The sequence below is a fragment of the Sus scrofa genome, chromosome 13 (assembly GCF_054392235.1).
Source record: "Sus scrofa isolate SSC_HxYL_T2T_F1_AM1 chromosome 13, Sscrofa_HxYL_maternal_Yorkshire_Landrace_v2.0, whole genome shotgun sequence".
Lineage (NCBI taxonomy): Eukaryota > Metazoa > Chordata > Mammalia > Artiodactyla > Suidae > Sus > Sus scrofa.
Genome location: NC_139395.1, coordinates 213,803,013 through 213,828,089, shown reverse-complemented (window position 1 = coordinate 213,828,089; position 25,077 = coordinate 213,803,013). Strand labels below are relative to the sequence as shown.

General features: G+C 44.0%; 1 protein-coding gene across 7 annotated transcripts in view; it reads left to right on the top strand.

The window, feature by feature from the left end:
• The window catches only part of RUNX1 (RUNX family transcription factor 1), a 263,788-nt gene that overhangs the window by 145,232 nt on the left and 93,479 nt on the right, over positions 1 to 25,077 (top strand). For 5 of the 7 annotated variants that reach the window (XR_014822355.1, XM_021068413.2, XM_021068412.2 and 2 more), the window contains 2 exon segments: positions 16,101 to 16,139; positions 21,984 to 22,237. Coding sequence is in view for 5 of the 7 variants with exons in the window: in XM_021068413.2 (XP_020924072.1) it covers positions 16,101 to 16,139; positions 21,984 to 22,237 (293 nt within the window). In the remaining 2 variants the exon portion in view is untranslated. 7 annotated transcript variants of the gene reach the window in all.

Genomic DNA, 25,077 nt, shown 5'->3' with positions numbered 1-25,077 from the left:
ATGGATCCTAGTCGGGTTCGCCACCATTGAGCCACAAAGGGAACTCCTATTTTTCTTTCTTTTTTTGTGTGTAATGTAGTACCTCAAAGAGCTCAGAATTCTCTGCATTTGGGGCAGCATGTGAGCTGTATTAAGAAGTTGTCAGAGTTCCCACTGTGGCTCAGCAGGTTAGGAACCTTACTAGTATCCATGAGGATTTGGGTACGATCCCTGGCCTCACTCAGCGGGTTAAGGATCCGGTATGTCCGTGAGCTGTGGTGTAAGTTGAAGACGCAGCTCAGATCTAGCATTGCTGTGGCTGTGGTGTAGGCAGGCAGCTACAGCTCTGAATCAGCCCCTAGCCTGAGAACTTCCATATGCCTTGGGTTCAGCCCTACAAAAAAAAAAAAAAAAAAAAAAAAAGTTGCCTCTGTGCCCAGAGAAGAGGGCAGTGCCACTCTCACCTGTCCCTTATCTCTTCTTTCCTAGTTGATTTTCACAATTGCAGGGTTGGGTTTGACGTGAGACATGCAAAAAAAATGAGAAGGGAGGGGCGATGTTATAAACCCATTTGATGTAATCCAAATGGATTCCATCAGCTTGCTGCATCACGGAGATGAACTTAACATGAGCGAGCATCATTCCTCTGGCAGGGCTGGAGCTCAGTTCCAGAGAGCGTCCGTGTCAAATGAGAGGAGAGCAAGAGTCTTATTAAGGCCCTGGCTGACATCTCACCCCAAAAAGAGAACATAGAAGTTGGCCTGGTGTGCTGTCCACACAGGGAGTCCTGTGAATAGGGCCCCAATGTCAGGCCCAGTCTCAGTGGCCTTTTGCACCATCCAACACAGGCTGGCCATGAGCATTTTTTGCACTGCACCAGGATTGAGGTTTAATTTGTGCAGAAACAACAGGCATAAACTAGTTGTGTAGCTTATCTGTTGCACAATAGCTTAAACAGAGCCAAATTATACTCCTGTCCTCCCAGCAGGCGTGCCCACTAGCGCTGACACACACACACACACACACACACACACACACACAGACCTCGAGAAGATCTATTATAGCAGAAAGATCGATGACTCTGTTCCTCTTTCTTTAGAATTATAAGATAAGCCCTTTACTTGTCCTGAATCTTCGGTCACATTCAATGTATATGCAAAAGTTCAAAGGCTGACTCTGACAAAGGGCGTTTGGAGAAGTACGATAAAATGTGTCTGATAAAACACACACAAAAGACTTTAGCAATAAAGACTTATAAACTGGGAAAGCAGGACTTGGGCAGCGGGTTTGAAACAGTATTATCTACAGCTTCAGCACTGAAAGATAGTGGCCCGGAGCAGGAGGCTTTATCTGGCCTCCACAAGAAGAGAGATTGTACCGCCCCCGAACCACCCTGTCTGCAAAGCCCAGGAAACACCTTGCAGAGGGACTGATGCAACCATCACCACCCTGGCCAGCCCTTGGTGACAGTTAAGAAGTGTCACAACACAGCATTGAGCAACCACCTCATGCATCATCTCGGCCTGGCCTGTGTTTTACGCGACACTTTCCCACTGGAGAGACAAAATGGGACGTTTAGGCTGACATTTTTTTGGTTCTTCCCTTGCTTTCAGTTTAGATCGTCAAAGAGAGGCAAGGGGCATTTTCCCTTCTGCTTTTCCCATACAGTTTGAAACATCCTTTCCCAACTGACGTTTCAGGTAGAGGATTAGTCACAGTCGTTCTTTGCATCTTATTGCATTAATTTCTCGAGAGTTTCAAGGGGTTCTCCGTACCTCTCCTGGGAGATTCATGACTCAGTCCCCGCAGTTTCTTCAAAGCTGGAGTTTAATTTATGTGATTGCAATTGGAAAGCCACTTTGAAAGGGGAGAAATCAACTTAGTTTTTCGTGAGTTCTAAATTTTCTGTAAATAAAATTTCACAAGTCTATCCCTCTTAAAAAAAAAAAAAAAAAGTAGCAACACAGCTGTTGATAGAGTAGCAGGTTTGGGTGCATGGCAGTAATGCACAGGTCAGGGGTTCCCCAGATCAGCTGCTATTGAGGGACCTGGGGAAAAAAACACTCATTTTTTTTTTTTGGAACTTCCCTTTCCCTCTATAAATGCACAGATTATACAAAGTGTCTGCTTAGACACTTCTTACTTCCCAAAATAATCGGATGTCATTCCACAGAAGGGTGGCCCTCAAAATAGTTCCACTCTTGGAGTTCCTGTTGTGGCACAGCAGAAATAAATCCAACTAGGAACCATGAGGTTGCAGGTTAAATCCCTGGCCCTGCTCAGTAGGTTAAAGATCTGGCATTGCCGTGAGCTCTGGTCTAGGTTGCAGACCCATCTCAGATCCTGCATTGCTGTGACTGTGGTGTAAGCCAGCAGCTGTAGCTCTGATTTGACCTCTAGCCCGGGAACCTCCATATGCTGAGGGCGTGGCCCTAAAAAAGAAAAGAAAAAAAAAAGTTCCACTCTGATTTGTTTTATAATAATCCTTCACCACTGATAGCTGTGCCTGGCTTTTCCAAGTGCTTCAGCGGCAATGGTTGAGTGTGGTCTTGTCTCTGTACGACTGGATCACTTTGTTGTACCGCAGAAATTTATCATAGCCTTGTAAATTAACTATACTTCAACAAAATTTTTAAAAATACAAAAAATAAAGACTTTAAAGATGTGAAAAAAAAATAATGTGGTCTTCTGAATAACCTGCTGACAACATCAGGGCTCTAGGCTTGGCCAGTGAGGAGATGGAGGTGCAGAAGTTAGAGGACCTTCAGAGAGTCGCAGAGGCTCGCATGCCGAGTCACCCTCACAAAGTAAGAAAAAGGGAAATTTTAGTCCAGAGGCTTCCAAACGCTTTTGAATTGCAAGGAACAGTAGAAAGCAAGTTCCATGCATGACTCAGGAGATGGCTCTGTCAATCAAAAAAGGGCTTCAGGAAGCAGTAGTTGTTCTTCCTACTTGTAAAGCACTCTGTTTTTCATTTTTTTTCCTTCTATTTCGTTTTCTTTCTTGTATTTGTATAATAATAATAATTGTAATAATGTCCTTGTTGTTGCATTTGAAACCAACGAATGGGTCACAAGCTGATTTTGAAGTCACTGTTCAGAAACTTTTCCCATGGCAGTGCCCTACTCTTTTCTAAATCAGAATTCGAGATGCACTTCTCTGGGTTTCTGATGCTGCGTGTCATTCTCCTATGACGCTCTTCTCACTTGGTCAAGAGCCCCCTAAGGCTGTCACTAGGGGAAGCACTGTCCCTAGGGTCAAGCCTTCTGAGAAGGTACATGACCCTCCTGGCTGTGAATACACCATCCAGACCTAATAAATAATGAATACTAATGACAACACCGAGATACCTATTTGCCTTGTATTCCCAATAAAGTCAGAAGGAGAACGGGGCTGCTCCCTAAAAATGGCATACGCCTCTCTAAAGAAAGGGCTTTAATGCACTTTATATTTAAACCGAAAGGCCCTGGGCTGAAACCCAAACTGAGATGGCCTCTCCTCCTTAAGTACCCTTCTGGAAAAGCCGTTGAAATATTTATCCATCTATCTGGGTTCAGTGCTTCAGAAGCAGCCCACTTCCTATGTCACCTTCCCAAGGGGGGACCTGCTTACACCTTTCTTTGATGTGGGGACAGGCTTCTTGTCAGAAGCAAAGGAGTCCTTTTGGAAAGTCATGGTCTCTGAAACTTCTTGAATAAGGGCTAAACAACATTGGGCTTCTGTGTGGTTTGGTTTGGTTTGGTTTGTTACTTAAATTTATTTTATATTAGGGTATAGTTGATTTACAGTGTTGAGTCAATTTCTACAGTACAAAAGGAGAGAATTTCTCATATTATCATCCATTATGGTCTAGCCCAAGAAACAAACTCCATTTTTTTTTTTTAAATACACATAATTCACAGATAGATTTCTCTGTGCATCTGGTCAAGTTCTTACTTTCACGGCTCTATCTCTTATGTGGCCAAGGGCAAGTTCTTTAACCTCTTTAAACCTAAGGGGATAATAGTTCCAAATGTCATAGGATTATGGAGAGGATTAAATGAGCTAATGCTTGGAGAGCCCTTGCCACAATGCCTGGGGCTCAAGGCAGCTCAGGCTCTAAAAGAATGTTACAGAGCATTCTTATTGTCCACGAAATATGCCCATTCATCACAACCCTGTTAGCATAAAGAAAGCTTTCTCTTTTGACAAATCAGTTCCACGGCTTTCTCTGTTTTCTGAGACAAGGAACACTTGATGAGGCCCCAGAGGTCAAGGGATGCAGTCTCTTATCTTCAGGGAGATGAACTCCCCCAAACCTGTTAAAACTTAGCACATCTCAAATCCAGTGCTGGACATCATGTATCATGAGCTGTGGTGATGACATCCAGGCTGTTCCTGGTCATTTCTTTCCTTGACCTAAAGTCACTATATACACTTGGATATTAGCTTTCTTTTTAAAAACAGAAAAGAATTGTTGACTTTTAAGGATCCAAAGAATTTGTCCCAGAGGTGGGGAGTTTTGCTTTTTCGGGGGAAGGCTGGCTTCATTACATAAGTCAGAGATGCCTCCTTCCCTTCTGTTCAAAGTAAAACAAACAGCCCTCCAGCAGAGAGGTTCTTGTTTCACGCATTGCTATTGAGGAGCTCGTTGGGGTCTATGTACTGGGGATTTCCACATGCCAAAAACTTAAAGATCAAATTAAATAAATAAATAGGAGTTCCCGTCATGGCTCAGCAGTTAACAAACCCAACTAGCATCCATGAGGACAAGAGTTTGATGCCTGGCCTTGATCAGTGGGTTAAGGATCCAGTGTTGCTATAAGCTGTGGTGTCACAGATGTGGCTCAGATCTGGCGTTGCTGTGGCTCTGGTGTAGGCTGGCAGCTGCAGCTCCAATTCAGCCCCTACCCTGGGAACCTCCATACGCTGAAGGTGCAACCCTATAAAGACCAAAAATAAATAAATAAATAAATAAATAAATAAATAAATAAAGAGAAGATCTTTTGCTATACAAGTTTTTATTTTTAGATTCAGGGAAGAGAGTGTGTCTTTGATAAGTTTCAGGTGATCCAGCAGTTTCTAGATATTCATCCACACCTTTATTATTTTGTTCCAGATACTTTAAGCTTAGAAAAAACAAAAATTAATAAAAATTAAAAATTCCATTGTTACTGTACCATTCTCTATAATATGTGGAAGCAGTGTTCATTTATTACTTTAATGTCTTAGTTTGTACCTGAATTTGTACCTAGTTTTACCCATAAGAATTCTATAAACCTTTTTTTTAGTTTTATTGACTTAGAGTTGATTTGTAATGTTGTGTAGAATACTTAAATAAAAATTACAGATAAAAATAATAAAAAACACATGCAAAACACAGAAATGACAAATAACAATAACATTCTCAGGGGTTTGTTTGTTGTGGTTTTTTGGTGTTTTTTGTTTTTTGTTTCGTTTTGGTTTGGTTTTTTGCTACTTTGCCTTAAGGCAGTGTGCCGTTTTCACTAGAGGAATGTCTTTGCAGGCAAGTATGATTAATCGAACCATCATTTATCATTATCAGAAAAATAAATCACATACAAAAGTGGAGATAAATCTTCCAAGTAACTTTGTTTCCTTCTCATTCCTAGTAAGCAAGGGGTTAACCTGAAGTCTTAAACTATTTCCACTCTAATTGGGAAGGATGAGGGGAAAATCATTTCAGTAACAAAATGAAAATTGCTAGCCTATAGCTGCCCCAGGCAAAAAGAAAAGAAATGAATTCTCTCGGGAGCTTGGTTAGTGAGGAAGAAAAAATTTCCATCTTGCATGTCGATTCATGGCCTTGTTAAACTTGCAAGTGTTAAATAGTGATCTCTAGAACAGTGAGTGGATCAAGAGAAGGGGTCTGTCTGTCTGCCCAGGCCTCCCAAGCTGAGTTCACTAGGCAATTTCTGGACACTCTCCTTCATTCAGCTAAACCAGGTGCCGGCTCAGTTTGACCACTCAGCATGGTGTTTACAGGTCCAATGGGACCCTCCCCTGGCACATGGGTAAAATTTTCTTCTGTCCTCCTTGGAAGTCATTTCATTATTTGTTGTCTTCAGCAAGAGAGAGTTCTCTAATCTCCAATACAGTAGTTCCTGTTTTAGAAGTGGTAAGGAATAGATTTGAGCTGGAATATTTTTCTCCAAAAAAGTGAAATGTTCCCTTGATGGAGAACTTAACAATTATAAAACTCCTTATAATTGGATGATTTTTTAAAATTCTGAAAATCTGGAGTTCCCGTCAGGGCCCAGGGGAAATGAATCCAACTAGGAACCATGAGGTTGCAGATTTGATCCCTGGCCTCAATCACTGGGTTAAGGAACCGGCATTGCCATGAGCTGTGGTGTAGGTCACAGACAAGGCTCGGATCTGATGTTGCTGTGGCTGTGGCATAGGCTGGCAGCTGTGGCTCTGATTCGACCCCTAGCCTGGGAACTTCCATATGTTGTGGGTGTGGCCCTAAAAAAAAAAAAAAAAATCTGAAAATCCACATTGATTTAAATATTTGCTGCACCCCCTCCTTTACAAAAATTACCCTAGAGTGCTGTATTTCAAATAATGCTTGTGAAATTTTCCTCAGGATGGGTGTCTTCTTGGCAATGGAATTGTTTAGGTGACAAGAGAAACAAGAACTATACAAACAATTACATTTAAAATGGATAAGCAAGGAGGTCCTACTCTATATCACAGGGAACGATGTCCAGGCTCTTGGGATAGACCATGATAGGAGATAATATGATAAAAAGACTATATATATATGACTGGCTCACTGTGCTGTACAGCAGAAATTGATGTAACACTGTAAATCAATTATACTCTAATTTTTTTTAAATGGAAAAAAAAAAGAACTATGGGAGTCCGTTACATTCACTAAACATCAGAGAACTTAGAGCTCAGGAGTTCAACTAGAAAGGAACTGTTTATTGATCACTGGAAGCTTATCATCCTATTTGGACAATCATCTGTTCCTTTGATCTTATTATTTAAAAAAAAAAAAAACTACCAATTGTGCAAAAATATGTGCCCCCAAAGTCTTCAAGTTTTCTGTGTTTAATAATTTTTAATATTTGTTGCCTGTATTTTGCTTTCATTGGACTTCTAAGTATAAATTGGCCCTTCGCTGACAGATAAGATCAATTTTTCTGATGTTTTTGTTAAATTTTGTTAAAAAGTATTTCAACCCTTTTAAAAACAGGTGAATGCTATAGAATGAACACTGTTATGCATTAAAAAAACTAGTGAAACTGGTTTAATTTTTGGGAGAGATTTAAATTATAGCTTTTCTCTAAACAATCCAAGACAATCCTACCAGAAAGTTTCAATCTGACTTAACCATGGTTTGATGGAGAAAGTGGCAATGATGCTTCATAAGACATATATGCAAATGCGGTTTTTTAGAAAATTAAAACAAATATTCTTATTAACATATATTGCTGTGCAGTATTATATTAGTTACAGGTGTTCAATATTCACTTACTTTTTGATGGTTATATCCTATTTATAGTTCTTATAAAGTATTAACTACATTCCCCATGTCATACCGTCTATCCTTGCTAGTTGTTAGCAAAATTGTTAATATTCCACTTCAGGGTCTGGGGCCTATCCATAAAAGTGTGATTATTACTGGAGCATCAATTATATGATATTATATAATATTATTAATGTCATCTGAAAATAGGTAACATCGCAATGCAGATCTTTGAATTTTTTATGAAACGTAGAAAACGCAGTAAAGTAATTGCATAGAATGATTTGCTTCCATTGTTGCTGATTTTTTAAACTCTTTCGTTGCATACTACAATGTGAAATTTTAAAGCTTCTGTGGAGTATAATTCCATGACCCCGCAGAAAGCAGGATTATGACCATCTTAGCCCATTATTCCATATCAAGGCCTGTTTTCCAAATCTGAAGATAGAAGCACTAATACAAAAGGATTTGTCTTGTCCGAGTGCCTGGAAAAACCCTCTAAGACCAACATTTGGCAATTTATTATTTAATTGATCAATACAGATATCACAGCAATTCCTTCACAGATAATTATACTTCTTACTCTTGATTCTTAGGTAGATTTTCCATTCTTAGGTAGATTTTCCAGACTGGGGAGTCAGCATCCAAGATTTATCTCAAGCCTTCCTAGAAAGTTCTGCTATAATTTGGGAAATTTCTCTACAGTCTACATGGGATCATAGATAGAAAGTTTTTTATCTCAGTGGGGAAAAAAATCACCAATTTGATGTTCCAATGGTTGTAAAAATAATGGTAAAGACTGTTATAGCTGTTTATTCTAAAGAAATTTAAAAAACAATGTTGTATATCCATTTTATTTTTTAAACTAGCATTTTATAATACAATACATAGTGAAACACCACCTATTGGAATGACATGGACAAAAGAGAATTAGTAAAAAGGATGAATTTTGATACTTTTAAATAATTGTACTATAAGTAATATTTATGAGTAAATATGCATTGCTTTCTAAGCTCAATCATTTGTAAATGATAGAACAGACAGCAATGCATTTCTGCTACTTTCTAAAAGGTGCAGAATCTCAAATTACTTGCTCATGTGTTTATTTAAATCACAGCTCCTTGGGCCTACTTGAATGAAGAGAAATTATATATGTAGAGTTAGAGGAACCCTATTTAAATTGGTAGTTTTCTTAAATTGCATTGTCTTAAGTTAATTCTATTTGCCTTTTTCTTCTTTTCCCCTCCCCGCTCAAATCCAAGTTCACCCCAGCCATATGCTGATCTTGGTCAGCCCAGACCCGTTCGATTTTTTATAGTTCCAAGTGGCATTTATATATAAATATTCACAGAGCTGGAAAGCCTGCTTGTCCAAGGTTCCCATTGGGTAGGTGAGGAAACTGAGGCTGGCACAAAGTAAGCAACTCATCAAACTGACCTACAGTTAATCCAAAACCTTTCTCCCAATATCTAGCAGATCAAGAACCAGTTAAACTGACTCACCTAATTATTTTTATTTTTATTATTTTTATTTATTTATTTATTTATTTATTTATTTATTTATTTTGCTTTTTAGGGCCGCACCCAGGGCATATGGAGGTTCCCAGGCTAGGGGTCAAATCAGAGCTACAGCTGCCAGCAATGCCAAATCCTTAACTCACTGAGTGAGGCCTGAGATCGAACCCACAACCTCATGGTTCCTAGTCGAATTCGTTTGCACTGCACCATGACAGGAACTCCTCACCTAGTTATTTTCAAACATAAATGTTTCATAAAGATGAGTCACACCTTCCCATTTCATAATTGCCCCTGTGAGAGAATAAAGACAAAGTATAAACACAAAGGATAAAATTAAGTGCTTGCTTTATTATGGTGGAAGGACACACCAGAAATGAGGACTGGGACTCCTGTGTATTCATTCAGGCATTCATTCATTTTTTTAACTTTATCTTAGAGAACATGTGTTTTGTTTCTAATTCATAGTGGCAGAAACGGTTTTAAATATACTCATTCAGGGAGTTCCTATTGTGGCACAGTGGAAATGAATACCACTAGTATCCATGAGGATGCATGTTCAATCCCTGGCCTCGCTCAGTGGGTTAAGGATCTGGCGTTGCTGTGAGCTGTGGTGTAGGTTGCAGATGTAGCTCGGATCTGGTATTGCTGTGGCTGTGATAGGATGGCAGCTACAGTTCCCATTCAGCCCCTAGCCTGGGAACTTCTATGTGCCAAAGGTGCCACCCTAAAGAGAAAAAAAAAAAAGAAAAAGAAAAGAAAAAGAAAATACTAAATTAAATGTCTAAAGTAAAGCAGACTCTAAAAGTAATGTTTTTTAATACCCTATTTCTATCATCAGAAAAATTAACTGCTGTACCATTCCCCAATTAGGGGACTCAGAGCCATAGAAAAGCGTATAAATGCACGTCCTGGTCCGTCAAGTGCAGCAGACTTTGAGACTTAGGTTCTTTCCATGGTGCTTGGATAGGGGCTGTCACTCAAAGAGCAGACCAGTTTCATGCAAGGCCAGTGGTTTCTCAGCCTCTCACTTAAAACACACCTCTGGGCGTTCCCATTGTGGTGCAGCGTAACCAAATCCAACTAGTATCCATGAGGACATGGGTTCAATACCTGGCCTTGCTAGTGGATCAGGGATCCAGCATTGCTGTGAACTGTGGTGTAGGTCACAGATGTGGCTGGATCCTGAGTTGCTGTGGCTGTAGCATAGGCCAGCCGCTGTAGTTCCAATTCTTACTCCTAGCCTGAGACCTTCGATATGCCATGGGTGAGGCCCTAAAAAGCAAAAAAATAATTAATTAATTATTTAATTTTTAAAAATACACCTTCTCTCTATGACTAATGGAGCCAAAGAGAATATGGACAGATTCAGGGCCCTTCTAGGATCCACGCATTAGCCCTTTGACCTCTGTACTGAACCCACTAGATTAAGGGGTGGAAACCAGTATACTTGCCCTCAAGAGATGCTCAAATCATTGAGGATTCCCAGCAGGCCCTGAGGAACTAATGCAGTGAGACGGGCCTGCGGTTTCTGCTGCAGACCTGGCCCTAGATTTCCTCTTTGTTGTTTCTTCTGAGGGCTAGAAGAAAGAGATGGGCTCCCTCTAGAACTTAGGCCAGTAGCTGCCTTGCAGTTGATTTGAACTCATTATTTATACTGAAAGATTGCTAGAAAATTGACATATGGAGTATTTTTTTAATCTATATGCTATATTTCAAAATAAACCTGTTCCTAGGAATTGCTTCTTGAATGCGTATCATTCAACCACTTTCCAATTCTGTTTTAAAATCGTGACCTAATGAAAGTAAAACCTCTTATTCTAATCCATGTTGCCTCTATGAATTTCATAGGGAAAAAAAAATGTCTTGGAAAAGAAAGTGTCAAGACACTTTGGCAATATTCTTTGAGAGCTCAAAGAAACCAAAGCATATTGTACAGGCTGCCCCATCAGTGGCTGGTAAATGTTAAGTGGAAATGAACAATGTATGAGGTGGGTTTGTGGCTCATCCGTGGCTGTGAAAGTACATTAGTGGCAATGGCAGTGGTCCTTAGGCCTTTGCAATTTAGTTGTCTTCATTGTGTATGTGTGTCCTTATGACTCCAAGTCAATCAAGTGATGCTGTAATAGAATTCTGAACTTTGCTTCAGGACAGCTCGGAGGGAAACTATGACTCAAGAAAGATGCATTACTTAATGGCCTTCACTAATAGTAGGTTAAAAACAGAGCTCACATGAGCACAAGCAGAATAGTAGCAAAATTGCTCTTCAGAGTAAATTGTGTTTTGAGTGGTTGCCCTTGAACTGCACTGTCTAATACAGTAGCCACTGGCCATGCGTGACATTTGAGGACTGGAAACGTGGCTAGACTGAGTTGAGATGCACTGTGAATATAAAATACACACAGGAATTTGGAAACTTACTAAAAAAAAAGAAAAAGAAAGTAAAATATCTCATTAATAATTTTATATTGATTACATATTGAAATAAAAATATTTTGAATATACCGAGTTAAATAAAATATATTTTAATATATGATTAATTTCACACATTTTTTTTCCTTTTTTAATATGGCTACTAGAAAATTTTAAATTACATGTATAGCTCACATTACACTTCTAGAGGATGCTGCTGCTTTAGAATGAGAAAGAATGGTCACACCGTTTAAAGACAACTTGTCAAGAACTAGTGGAGAAATTTGATAATAGCATAGTGATATGAACGGTCTTGCAAGGTGGTTTAGCTTGCTGGCTCTGACTGGGCATGCCAGGGACAAACTGCACGGGTTCAGGTTGGGCCAATTGTTGAATCTCAGTTTCTCCATCTATCAAGTGAAGGGAGTAATTATGGACTGTTTGCTGCTAGAGGGTTAAATGGAATAATGCCTGTAAGGTCCTTAGTCTGAGGTCTGATGGCAGACGCACTGATAAAAGGGAGCTTCTATTGTCATGGTTGTCTTGGTCAACTTGGGCTGCTCTAAGAAAATACCATAGACTGAGTGGCTTACACAACAGAAATTTATTTCTCGTGGTTCTGGCAGCTGGAAGTCCATGGTCAGGATGCCAGCATGGTTGGGTACCAGTGAGAGCCCTCTTCTTGGCTTGTAGTTGGCTGTCATCTTGCTGTGTACTCATGCAACAAGGAGAAAGAGAGAGAAAAGAGAAAGGCTCCGGTCTCTCGGTCCAAGGGCACTCATCCCATCATAAGTACCCCACCCACATGACTCATCTAGACCCCATGACCTCCTACAGGCCCCAGCTCCTAATACCATCACATTAGCATTTAGGGCTTCAACATATGAGTTGGGCAGGAGGGGGGGAGGGGAGGGACACAAACATTCAGCCCATCACAATAGTTTGAAAAGTCCAGATAGCTTTCATGTCGATTTGAATTTGCAATGTGGTCTAGCACGTGCTAGATATAGTTTTTGCTGGATACTGAGCAGTTGGCTTTGCCAACACTGAGTGGGCTCTTTGGACCAGCAGCAGTGGCATCTTAGAAAGCTTGTGGGAAATGCAGGACCTCAGGCTCCACCCCAAATCTACTGAATCTGCACCTCACTGGATTCCAGGGCTTACAATACACACTGTTTATGCAGTGGTGTCTAGGGAATTCAAGAGGAGGGAGCCTCACTGGCAAGGTGTTCAAAATCCAGTGCTCTGTGTCTGTGTGCAGGTGCAGATGAGTCAAAAAAGAATGAGACAGTTATAGCGTTGGCTTGGGGGGGGGGGCAATAAAAGATACCCTTGCTCTCCAGTGATCCAGAGCCAATCATGAGCTAGGCAAAGAAGCTGACCAGACAGAAATCAAAATAAAACAGCTATATCACTGATAAGATTTTTGGAGAACAGTGACTTCAGTGTGTGGCTTCCTGCCACTGAGCCCCACAAATAGAGAGATGTACTTATTAGCATGCAGGCCGTGTCCCCCTAGAACAGTAAGAGGAGGGAAGGGCATGCGTGCTGGGTTTCTAATGCTGCCAAACTAACAAATGACCCCAAACTCAGCTTACCCAACACCCATCCCACCATTTCTGTGTTTTTTGTTTTTCCACCAGCACCTATAATTCTGTTCTGAACTCCCCAAGCTGATTCCTGATGTCTGCCTCCAAAACCATCTGGTCTTGATGGTTTTGACTGCTACTTATAGCACCTGGGCCAGAAATGGGGGACCCCTCTCCCTCCATCCCCTCAGTGCCCCCTTTTCTGTCTCTGTTGTTTCACCTTAATGCTCAAAGTCTTTGCCTGGCCAGGCTGTAATTCTCCTGCTCCTTCTCTCCCACCTCCAATTTACCTATCCACCTCTGACAGATTTATTTTCCTAAAATATGTATTCACTATGGTATTTCCCAGATTCCAAGTTGCTCCTAGAACCCATTGCCCTCACGTTCAAGTTCAGATTTCTCCAGGTTGCGTAAGCTGCCTTTGACCTGTCTGTGTTCATGTCTGCCAGCGTCATGCCATTTGCAAGCTGCCACTCCCCAACCCATGAGCCAACCTTACTGGAACTGACAGGCTGGTCATAACTTCTTCCACACCTTTCTCATGCTGATCCTTCTGCCTGGAGAGCCCTAGCCCTACCTCCCACCCTTCCCCAAGCCCTTCCTCCCCCCGCTCCCAACCACCTGGGGTAAATCTACACAACCCCCAGGGGCAAATGAAATGTCACCTCCACCAGAAAAGTCCAGAGCCCACCAGGTGGTGCCAATCCCTGTGCCTTGTCTCCCTGGCTCCTAGACCCTGCACACGTGTCCCTTCACAGCCTGACACTCCATTGCTCCCATTTATGGGCCAAAGGGACCTTGACCTGCTCCTGAAACTTTGTAGATGGCCAGAAATAACCTCAAGATATGAATCATAAATTTTTGAGATTTTGTGGGATAAAGAATTTCAGGGCTGTTATCTGATGGAGAATTTGAGACAGAATATGTTGTAAAAGAGAAAGATGAGAGCAGAGTTTAATTTTTCAGAAGGCTAAAAAAGGACACCCATAAAAATACATCGTTGTGGTTCAAAAAGAAACACAGCTCATCATGTGTGTAGATGTGTGTGCGCCCGCGCAAGCTCGCGCGCAGAAATGAGACATAAACAACCTTGAGCAGGTTTCCTAAAATGAGGTTCCTGGTCTGCAAAAAAAAATGCAGGGATTAAACCAGGCAAAGTATCTGAAAGCATTTGGCCATTGCCTGGCATAGAACAGCATTCAATGAGAGAAAAAGAGAGCTGTAGCGCAGGCTCTCCAGACAAACCTCTCACTGTCATGACAACCTCAGACTTCCCCTCTCTTACAATTCAGGTTCTAGCGCCTCTATGAACTCCTTGGGCAAATGATTTCAAATCTTTACAGGGTTGACTTCGTGCAGTCTACCCCCCTCCCCAACCCCCACTCTCCAGCTCAACGCTGAGCCCTGTGTCCTCAAAGCCACTGACAGGGGACAGAGTGAGAAAGCTTTCCACAGACCACACGCACGCCTTTCAAAAGCCATTCATTTCTTCTGCCTTTGCTTTTAGGAAAACAAAAACAAAAACTTAGCTCTTCTCCCAAAATCCCTGAAATATTAGGTGTGTAGACAAAACACTCGCCTTTCTGCTCGGCTTCTCCTACTTCTCAGTCTAAGACATGGAGAGGCTTCTCAGGGTCTCAGAATTTCCAGGGTGGTTGGTTCTGTGGGTCACTTTATATAACCTCAGCTGTCTGGTAGATCTCATTGTGGTGGATCCCCTGCCCTTCCCATGCCTAAAAACTAAACTTACTAACTTCAGGGTACATTTGCTATTTTTTGCCTTATCATTCAAAATTAGGGCAACTAATTATTTGGCTGCTCAGGGTTTTCTGAATCCTTGCAGAGTCACTTTATGTACCTGTAAACCACAATCCTGCTGTTTTTTAAGAATGCTCCTGTGAGACTACCTATATTTAATTCTTTTAATTTTTCATCATGGGGCGGTCCTTCAGAACCCCTTATTATTTTAGTTGCCCTTCTTGCTTTGGCAAAAATATAAGACTAAGAAGTTGAAAATCTTGTTCTCCTGCCTATTTAAACGGCGTCTGGAAATCTGAAATAATCATCTCCTTTCTTAGTTTTAAAAGTTTTATTTAAGCTCTATTAACTAATATTGTACAGTGGAGTTGAAAGCTTTAGGTATGCTGTATTTGAAATGCTCAAATCCTAAGACTTTGAAAAATGCAATTTCCCCCAGGTAATCATTCAGTGCTGATCATTAGCAACATGCAACCCTGAAGAATCATTTCAAATTCAAAACAACAATATATGGAGATATTTGAGGGAAAGAGAAACAGCTTCTTATGACTTTGCCTAATTGATTTACTTGTAACCGTATATGCAGCAGCATATAAAGTGATTCATATGTGGAACTTGTCATATGACAATTATTTTCAATAATGATTGATATCACCTGTTATTTCAAGAATGAAAGCTTTCAATATAAATAATCTGCCCTTCTAACAAAAGGAAAGAAAGGAAATCAAGCAAGAAAGGACCATTTCTAAAATGTCCTATCATTGGAAGTAAATGGTCATAATGTGTATTTACTAGTTTGTTTCTCTTAGAAGGTGTATTCCAAATTGCTCGCTTTTATCACTTTGGAAACTAATCATATTTTTAATGTTTGCATGGCTTCTAGTATGTTAGAGATTTTTAAATGTTTTTGTATTAAGGTTTGGTTTTAATTGCACTTTGAATTGGGATCCATCCCTATATTCTCCAAAGGTATTTTTAATGTTCATTAAATAAATCACATTGGTATCACATATAGAGCTTAAAAGAGGTGATTCTATAAAAGATAAAGATTCGGTATTAGCTAGCCATAGAAAACATTAGTTGAAGGCGCAGAAAACCATATGCATATCTAACAGCTCATTTTTTATATGATGATTTACTGTTTTAAGTTATTTTTAAGCCAAAGCTGGACAATAGGCTATAAAAAATTTCCAGCGCTAAAAAGTGAGGCAAGAAGCTATCCAAAAAAAAAAAAAAAAAAAAAGAGGGGATTTAATTTTTATACTTGCATTCATTCCAATTACAATTAAATTAATCATCTTGACTAAATTTGGTGTTTGCTGTCCGTATAGTCATACAATTATTTAATATTCTTAATTTCTTCTCTTTCAGAATGTGTACACGGAATGAATCCACCTAGAGATGTCCACGGTATGTGAGATTCCAAATTATATTTTTAATAAAATATGTACAGGCATATATATATTTTTTATCTATGTGTTTCTATAAATAACATGATATAATCAGGATTTTTTTTGCTGATTCAAAAATACTTAAAAGCTGTCTTTCATTTGTAAATGTTAAACATATAAAACATTGCAATGAAATCTTAAATGATACCCTCGGTTCTACAGCTTTTACCACAGGTGCATTCTGCTGTTATTAAGTGACTCTATATAGACTCTCTCTCTCTAAAAAAAAAAAAAAAAAAAAAAAATAGGGCTTGGCTTCTATGTGTTATAACTTAGTTTATTACTTTTGGTACAGTAATACAAAATTTTTGTGAGAGTAAAATGTTCACTAATTTTACCTAATTTCAAAAAAAAGAGTATTTAAAAATTTTTCTCGGTTTGCCACTTGTGAGTTGTACATTGATTTACGAAGTTGGTGAAATAGTCACACATCAACCACAGCATTCCATAGAAATATTCACACAGAGGAAGGATGTAACTGAAGAACTAAGGAATCTCATCTTGTCCCCAAAGTAATTAGATTTTAAAAGTGAAATAATGTCGAACTCATGGGGGGGGGGATGTTTAATTAAATTCCAATGTTGAAAACTGGATGGTGTGTATTGCACGTTATTTGTACATATATTAAAATTGTGTTCCTTCCCTGTGCTATTAGTACCACCTGCAGCAGTTTGGTCCAGAATCAGAGACAAAATACATTCTCTGATTTTTATCTGTATTAAAATGGTCACTGAAAATAGAAATAATTATTTAAGAAATATTACATTTTTAGAAACATAATTTTAGAAATATCATATTACAGATGGGGATATTTAAGAGGATGAGATTCTTATTTTATTTTTCAGAGTTTTGAAAGAGCAAAAAATGGACAATATTTAGATAATTTCTGAGACCCCCTATAGTTATATATTTACCGAAAATGGGGGCAAAATGTCAATAAGCTGTTACTGTTTTCCAGTGACTTTTTTTTCTTCCAACTAGCTAAATACTACCTTTTAAATTTACTTTGAAAACTTATACTTCCTTCAACCTATGAGCCTGTTTGAAATTTCCCTCATGCAGCAAATTTGAATCTGTCACATAGCATCCGCCCAACATACTGTTTCGTTGTATTTTTTTCTACTGTAATATAACAGAAGTAAAATTTAGCATTATTCCATGGGAACGACAGGAATGTTTCTAGCAATGTTTCCTTCCCTTTTCTCTCACAAAGGCAGAGGAAGGAAAATTCTATATTGCCGCTTAAATGAGCGCTCTTGGTGGAAATGAATTCTCCTACATGACGTTACTGAACTTCATAAGTTGGGTAAAAAGCCCTTCAGACCAAGGGGTTCCCGGCACCCCTTAGCTGAGTCGCATGCTGCCTGCTTTCCATCCATTTTAGTTCCTCGACGAAGAGGGGCCGTGGTTTTTGTTTCTGGTTTTCAAGCTTGCACCGCACAACGCAGTTACAGCCGGCGCGCGATCGCTGGAACCCCCAATGCCCGATTTAGAATAAACCAGCAAAAGCCTTCCTTGCCATTACCGTCCTTGTCAGCGTTCAAACTAGGGATTTATTGGTTGAGATTCCGGGTTGAGCAGCGCCCACGATGCTGCCCTCGAAAGGCTAAACTTGGTGCATCTATCGTACCTCCTCTTTTACTAAGGTAACTTGATCCTCGCGCGGGAGACCGCAGCGCGGGGTGCGCCCCGCAGCCCCTCGCGGGGTTTAGGGTTTCAAGCAAACGGTCGCAGCCCCACTTGAGCCTCCTCTGACCTTTCCGAGCGGCAGATTACCCCAGATCGCTCTATCTCCCCAAGCAGAGCCCATTTTTGCCTGTTGCACACACCCGAGTCGCACCCCACCCCGTCCCCGGGCGCTACAGGGATGTGCTGGAAGGCGGCCCCCAGGAGCTCTTGGTCGGTTCTTAGGAAAGTGCACTTGAGCCGAAGCAGAAAGGTTTCACTCTGCCCGAACTCGCCTCCAGATCCGGCAGCCCCGAGCCGGGACGCAGAGATGGTGGCCCCGGGCAGGAGGGCCGGCAGACGGGGAGGTTTGGTGACTAAGTAGTTATTTGCAATTGCTCGGCCAAGGTGGGACGTCTGGGATCTTTACACCTGAAATGGGGCTTCTTCAAAATAATCTCTAAAGAGAAATACAAAGGAGTTTTCTAAAACCCCAGGCCCATTAAAACAAAATGCGTCTGGGTGCTGGGAGATCCGGAGCGTCCCATGTTTCCTAGAGCAAGAGGAGCGAGGGGATCGGCCCACGTGGGGAGAAGCGAGACTGGACGGACGGAGTCATGGTCTCAGGCTGGGCGAGGGCGCCCGGGATGCGGCACCGACGGCCTGGAACACGCCAACGCCGGCGCCGGGCAAAGGGGTTTCGGGTAGACCTAGATGCGCTTCAGTCTGGAAGTCCGGGACCTCCCTGCCCGAGTAAGGGGTTCCCAGGCCCGCAGCGCCGCCGCCAGGAGAGCGGGGGCGGGCATGCAGCAGCGCAGTCTGCCTAGAGCACCCGTTTCCTGTCGTTTCTTCCCCAACTGAAGTTCTTACAGAAGAGACCCAAAGGCCGCGAGAAGGCCAGCGGAACCCCGCGCCGTCGGGGGCGTTCCCCAGCGCACTGCGCGGCAGCGAGGAGCCCGAGGCGGCGAGCGAGGAGGCCTGCTGCCCCCTGGCGTCCGCCCCGAGCCCGCAGCCCGCAGAGCCTCCAGGCCGCTCTGCGAAGCCCTCCCGGCCTCTCTGGGCCTGGAGCAAAGAAAGTCACTTCGGCGCCCGGAAAGGCCTCCTCGGATGGCCCGCTACAGCCGCCGGTCTCCTGCAGGCCCCAGCGGCGGAGCCCGAGGAGAGTCCTCAGCGGCGTCGCCCTAGTACCCCAGCCGCGGGCCGGCAAGGGGATAGAGGCGGAGGGAGGGAGGGACCCCCGCCTAGGGACGTCGACGTGGAGGGCTCGGTGCTAGGGGGGAGCGGGTGAGCGCCCTCCCCCGGGGGGAGAGATGGGGTGGGCTCTGTGGGGAAGGTGCAGCCCGGCGGCTGGGCGGGGGCGGGGCCCCCTAAGCTCTGCGAAAATGCCCGTGGCGCCGGGGGGACGGGAGCGGGGGAAGTTCCCGCCAGCGCGCAAAGCCAGGGTGGGTTCAGCACCCGCTGCAGCTCGCGGGCGGAGGCGGGGAGCGGAGCCGGGGCTGTTTCCGGGGAGAGGGAGGTGGGTGCGGGGCGCGGGCGACGTGGGCCTAGCCAAGGAGCAGACGCTCCGTTAACGGGGAGCGAGCCAAGCGGATGCTTTCAACTTTCTTTTCGGTTGCTTGTTTTGGGGGGTCTTTTCTGACCGCTAAGCACACTCAGCCTGAGTGCGGCGCAATGGGTAATTAAGCCGCAGCCCAGCCGCGGCGAAAAACGCCCAATTATAGCAAATAAACCAAGAGATAAAACTCAAAAAACACAAAAACCATGTTGTGGAGACCAACACCGCCTGGCCTCACTAAATGAATCAGCTCCAATTCGCCGCAGTTGCCAGTCAGGCCGTGGGGGCACGCCGAGCTGGGCCGCTGGGCTTTCCGCCCTCCGGCTCCCTGGCCCCCTCGGGGCCGAATCCCACCCACGTTGGGGAAGTAAAGGCTCAGCAGTGGGCTGCCGCGCAGGGCGTGGGCCGTCCGGGCGCTCCGGCCTGGTTTTGGGAGGCTTGCGACGGCCGCTGCCCCGCACCCTCCATGGCTCGCGGAGCGCCTCCCTCCGGCAGATCTGCGGCCCGGGTCGCTCCAGGCGCTGCGCGCGGCCCGATTCCTCCCTAGGCTGGCCGGCCTCCTTTTCTCCACGACCTCGCTCTCCGAACCGCAGCCGCCAGTGCCGCCGCCGCGCACTACAGCCCTAGATCTGGCAGCTGCGCAACCCTGAGCGTGTGCAAAGCCGCAGGGTCGCCGTCCGCACCGGGGCGGGGCCTCGGGCGAGCGTGGGAGCGTGTGCGTGTGTGTGCGTGGATGCAGATACGCGCGGGGAGCGAGGGGCGGTGGACTCTCCACCCTGGCTGCGTACAGTAGCGCGCGGCGGCGGCAGCGGGGGCGCGCGGGCCAATTCCAGGAGCCCGCGGCCGTGAGCCGCGCCCTGGCTGATACCGGAAAGGCCTGTGATTGGCCCGCGGCCGCCCCTATGCAAACGAGCTGAGGGAATGGAATTCCTCGGGCCGGGCTTACAGTAAAAGCACGTTCATTTCCAGGCACTCTCATTCATAGAGCCAGCGGGCGCAGGCGGGACGGGCGCCCTGCGGCCGGACCCAGCCAGGGCACCACGCTGCCCGGCCCTGCGCCGGCAGGCATCTCTTCTTGGGGCTCCTGGGGACGCCAGAAGAAAATCAATCTTTGCTGTTTCTTTTTGACCCGCGTTGGAGCTTCGATTTTTTTCCCCCCTTTCTTTCTTTCTTTCTTACTTTTGAATGAACTGGTTTCTTGGCTGGATGGTTCAACTTCTTTCCTGGCTGTGAACTTTTCCCCGGTTGTTTTCTTTGACAACCGCTGGAGAAAGTGCGCTGTGCTTCGAGGCGAGTGATGAAGTTGGGAATGCGTGGCAGTGTGTGCGTGCTTGTGTAACTCGAGCCGCCCCGTCTGTTTCGATCTGCGCTGCGGAGCCTCCTCTCAGGGCCCTCTCCACCTGCTGCGGTTACGCGGTGATCGTGGGTATTAGCGCGTCCAGGCAGTTAACTGGCCCGCGCTGGGGCTACGTTGGAGGAAGATTGCCTCGCTACAGCCCAAGTCGGGGCTGACTCAACGAGTCGATGTAGACAGCGGCTGGCTTCCGAAGAGTGCGTGCCTGCGTGCGTGTGACTCGGCCTCTGCTCGACTCCCACCAAACCACAGGATCAGCCACAAACTTAACCAACATCCCCAAACCCGAGTTCTCAGATGTGGAGAGCTGAACCCTGAGTGTCATCGACTTGGAATTTTTTTTTTTTTTTAAGATTAGCTTTTCTTTGAAAAGCATAATTTTCTGAACTGAACATTTTGCCAGAATTTATTGAGAGAACATGACAAGTACTTCTAGCACAGCCCTTCTGCAACTACTGAAGTTGATTTTCAAGGCTACTTAAAAAACAACAAAAACCCTGCAGCGAACATTAATGGATTTCTGTTGTGTTTAAATTCTCTACAGATTGTATTGTAAATATTTTATGAAGTAGAGCATATGTATATATTTATATATATGTGTGCACATACATTAGAAGCAAGACCTTTGGAAGTCTCAGCTCTCGCCTTTGAGGACGGAAGCTAGTTTTGCATGATAAAAAGTGTCTCTGTATTTGGAAGACACTTGTGTATTTTGTGTTGTTTGACTTTAGACAAAACTTATCTGGAAAAAGAAAAAAAAAACTGACAGGCAATTAACCACTGGAACTTACAAATTATGTGTTTGCTGGTTCTTGTGCACTCCGCATAAATATTTTAGGAAGTGTATGGGAATTTTGCCTCCAGGAACTTTTGTAACAGCCAAAGACTGAACTGGAAACTCGCACAGCCAAGACTCAGAAGACAGTCTTCCTTTGGCACTTGACTTTGGATTCTGGTCGCCCACTTTTTAAAGCACTAAGCGGTCGGCTGTTAAGAGCCCTGCCGGGGTCTGAGGCCAATCGGCAGAACTAGAACTTTCCCCATCCTGGACTGTTAGTAACTTAGTCTCTCCCCCTCCCCCAGCTACCCCGCAGCAATAAAGGCCCCTGAACTTGTATGTTGGTCTCCCGGGAACTGCTTGCTGAAGATCCGCGCCCTTGTCGCCGTCTGGTAGGAGCTATTTGCAGGGTCCTAACTCAATCGGCTTGTTGTGATGCGTATCCCCGTAGATGCCAGCACGAGCCGCCGCTTCACGCCGCCTTCCACCGCGCTGAGCCCGGGCAAGATGAGCGAGGCGCTGCCGCTGGGCGCCCCGGACGCCAGCGCCGCCCTGGCCGGCAAGCTGAGGAGCGGCGACCGCAGCATGGTGGAGGTGCTGGCCGACCACCCCGGCGAGCTGGTGCGCACCGACAGTCCCAACTTCCTCTGCTCTGTGCTGCCCACGCACTGGCGCTGCAACAAGACCCTGCCCATCGCTTTCAAGGTACTCGGCCCGGAGAGGGTGGCGGGCGGGAGGACAGGCAGGAGGCCGGTGGAGGCCGGGGCAATCCGGGAGGGCAGCAGCCAGGCAGGCGGGGCCGGGTTCTAGAAAGGGGCCGGCGCTGAGGCCCGTGGTCCATCCCCCAGCGCTTGGGAGACTGGGGATGCTGCGTTGCCGTGGCGACCCCCGGGGGGCCCGCCTCAGCCAGCCGCGGTGGCCTCTTGGGATGGCTGGGGAAAAAAAAAGGATGCCCCCAAAGACGTCCACTGAGGACCAGTTGGACCTCTTTGGCTGGGGTCCTTCTCTTTGATCCAAAGTAAGGGGAGTTATAACCCAGCAGAAACAAGCCTGTCTGCTCCCAGGCGTCTCTCCCCGCCTCTGGCTTGACACCCAAACCATTCCGAGGGAGGCATCAGGAAATAAAATAGAGATACTTTTATACCTTCGGGTCAATGAAAATAAACTGACAAGGAAAACTGTCAGGGCTTCCCACTTCCACCCCTTCTTTAACAGCCCTGTAGGAATTAGCAAGTCCAAAGTCCAAGGCGGGCGTAGTTAAGTTTGCAAAAGTTTTCTGAGGAGGTTTTTTTTTTTTTTTTTTTTTTTTTTTTTTTTTTTTTTTTTTTTTTTTCCCTTCCCCCGAGCTTCTAGCCCGTGCTGCCAGAAGCGGCAAGTAGCGAATCCTGTTTCTTTTCCTGGAGTCCTCCTTAAAGTTATCACCGGCTCACCTAGATTAAGCCCGGGGCCGCGAAAGGAACCGAGGCTGTGTTGCTTGAGCCGGGGGTCTAATCGGCCCGCTTCGCTGTTTGAGGAGGGGGCGCGGTTGACCCGGCAACTTCAGCTGAGCAGCTCGAGAAGTCCCCGTTCACTTTTCACCCCTGATCTTGCCCTAGCTTTGACTGCCTTTAAAAACCTTGGCCTTCCACGGAGATGTATAAACAACCCCGGGCGTTTTTAAACAACCCACCCCGCCACCCTGGCAGCAAACTGTAGGCATTTCATTTTGGCGGATTCAGTTCTTCTGTCTTGGGGTTTAGAAGGGGAGGCTTTTTAATACAATCGGCGCAGTCATTTCCTATCATTTAAAGAGCTAAGGCAGAAGGAGGAGAAAGTTGTAAAAGATCAGCTACTCTTTCTTTTCTTAAAAAAAAAAAAAAAGAAAAAGAAAACTGGTTAAATAATTGTTCCCTTTAAGGGGAGATTAATTTAATATAAGCCTTTTATGGTTCCAAGCCCGGGTTGAATCTTGAGTTAGTTACCATGAATAATGTTCATTTAAAAAAAAATGAAAAAAGGACTTTCAGAGTTTTTTAAGTTGTATATATCTTCCAAAGTTAGATGATAGTTTCTTTAAAAAAAAAATGTGCAATTGTCTGTGTCTATAGAATTGCCTTCATTTTCTGAAAGCAGGAGTTTTTGATGGGCACAGAAATGAGGATAAGGTTGAGCTGGACTCTCTCTGGTCCCTTCCTCCATCTATGTAGATTTGGGTTGGGGGCCTATTTCAATTTTCAATCACTCTAATCCCTTTACATAAACAGACTCAGCAGGCAGACCTCCTCAGCTCTCCCTCAGCTAGAAGATCTGACAGGGATGGGCCCTGGGGTCACTTTCAGATAAGTGCAGAGGGGAAGGGAAAAGCCGGCTGATAATCAGCCAAAGGGTCCTTTAAAACAAGTGCTCTGGACACACCAAGGGAGTGGCTTCTCAGGGATCTGTGGCTTCCTTTGGGGTAAATCAGAGTCTCCTTCTGCCTGTCCCCTCCTCAACTAGGGAACCCACACCCCAAACACTAAGTGATGAATAAAGAATCTTTAGGAATTAAAGCCAGGTCCTTTCTCAAGCTACCATATTTTAAAAGGAAATAAAATCAAGTTTTTATTTCCTTCTAAAAGAATGGGGGAAGGAAAAAAACCCAACGCATATAAATGGCTTTCATGAGCCACCAGGGAATTCCTTTTAGCAGAAATCTTAATAACCATAGAAGTTTCCTTTTAAAAATGACTTTTGACAATTCACATTAAAACAAAAAACAAAACCCTGTTTTACTGAGTGATCCTTTCTAGATTAAAGATCAAGGTAGAGATCTCTTGAAAAATGTTCCAGTGGGTCTTGAGAACATTTGGGGCAAAGGAAGGGACAGCAGAAGAATCAGACCACTCTGTTTCATAATCCGTCACCACTCCCGGCCCCCTAAAGAGAGGCCTCTTTTTGAAGGAGACCTGCTCGTTGCATAACGGAAAGAGCAGACAAAATGTCCAGTGAGGGAACAAGCGTTAAAGATTAGGGATAAAGCAAGCTGAACTTGAAAAAGTGCCTGCATCCGGCTTGATTCACTGCATGTCCCTGACTCCACTCTGTATCCATCCACCACCACTTACCTCCCAAGCAATATCTTCAGAAATTAGTACTTTAAAACTTGCATTGTAGATGAGCCTCTGACAGTCTCTTTAGGAAGTTAATCAGTAAAGAACTATTACATTCCCTGTGATAAGGAGGAGGAAATGTGAAACAATGATAAAGTCTGATGATATTGATGAAAAGAGCATTGAAGGGATTCTTTAGGAGTCTTCTGAAATTCGAGGTGTAAATCTTCTGCTTTCGTCTTTGAAACTAAAGGCAGATTTGAAGTTACAAAGTTTCCTTAAAATACATTAAAATTATCCTAATTACTTATCCTGGACCCCCACATTCCTGCCCCTTTCTCCCTTGAAATGCCTATATTTTTTAGCCTGGGAGAGATCCATAGTTTACTGCTGAGAACATCTTAAATTTGCTACTCGTTACCCATTATTTATAGAAGCAGCCAAATAAATAAATAAATAAATAATAAGCTGTTTGGG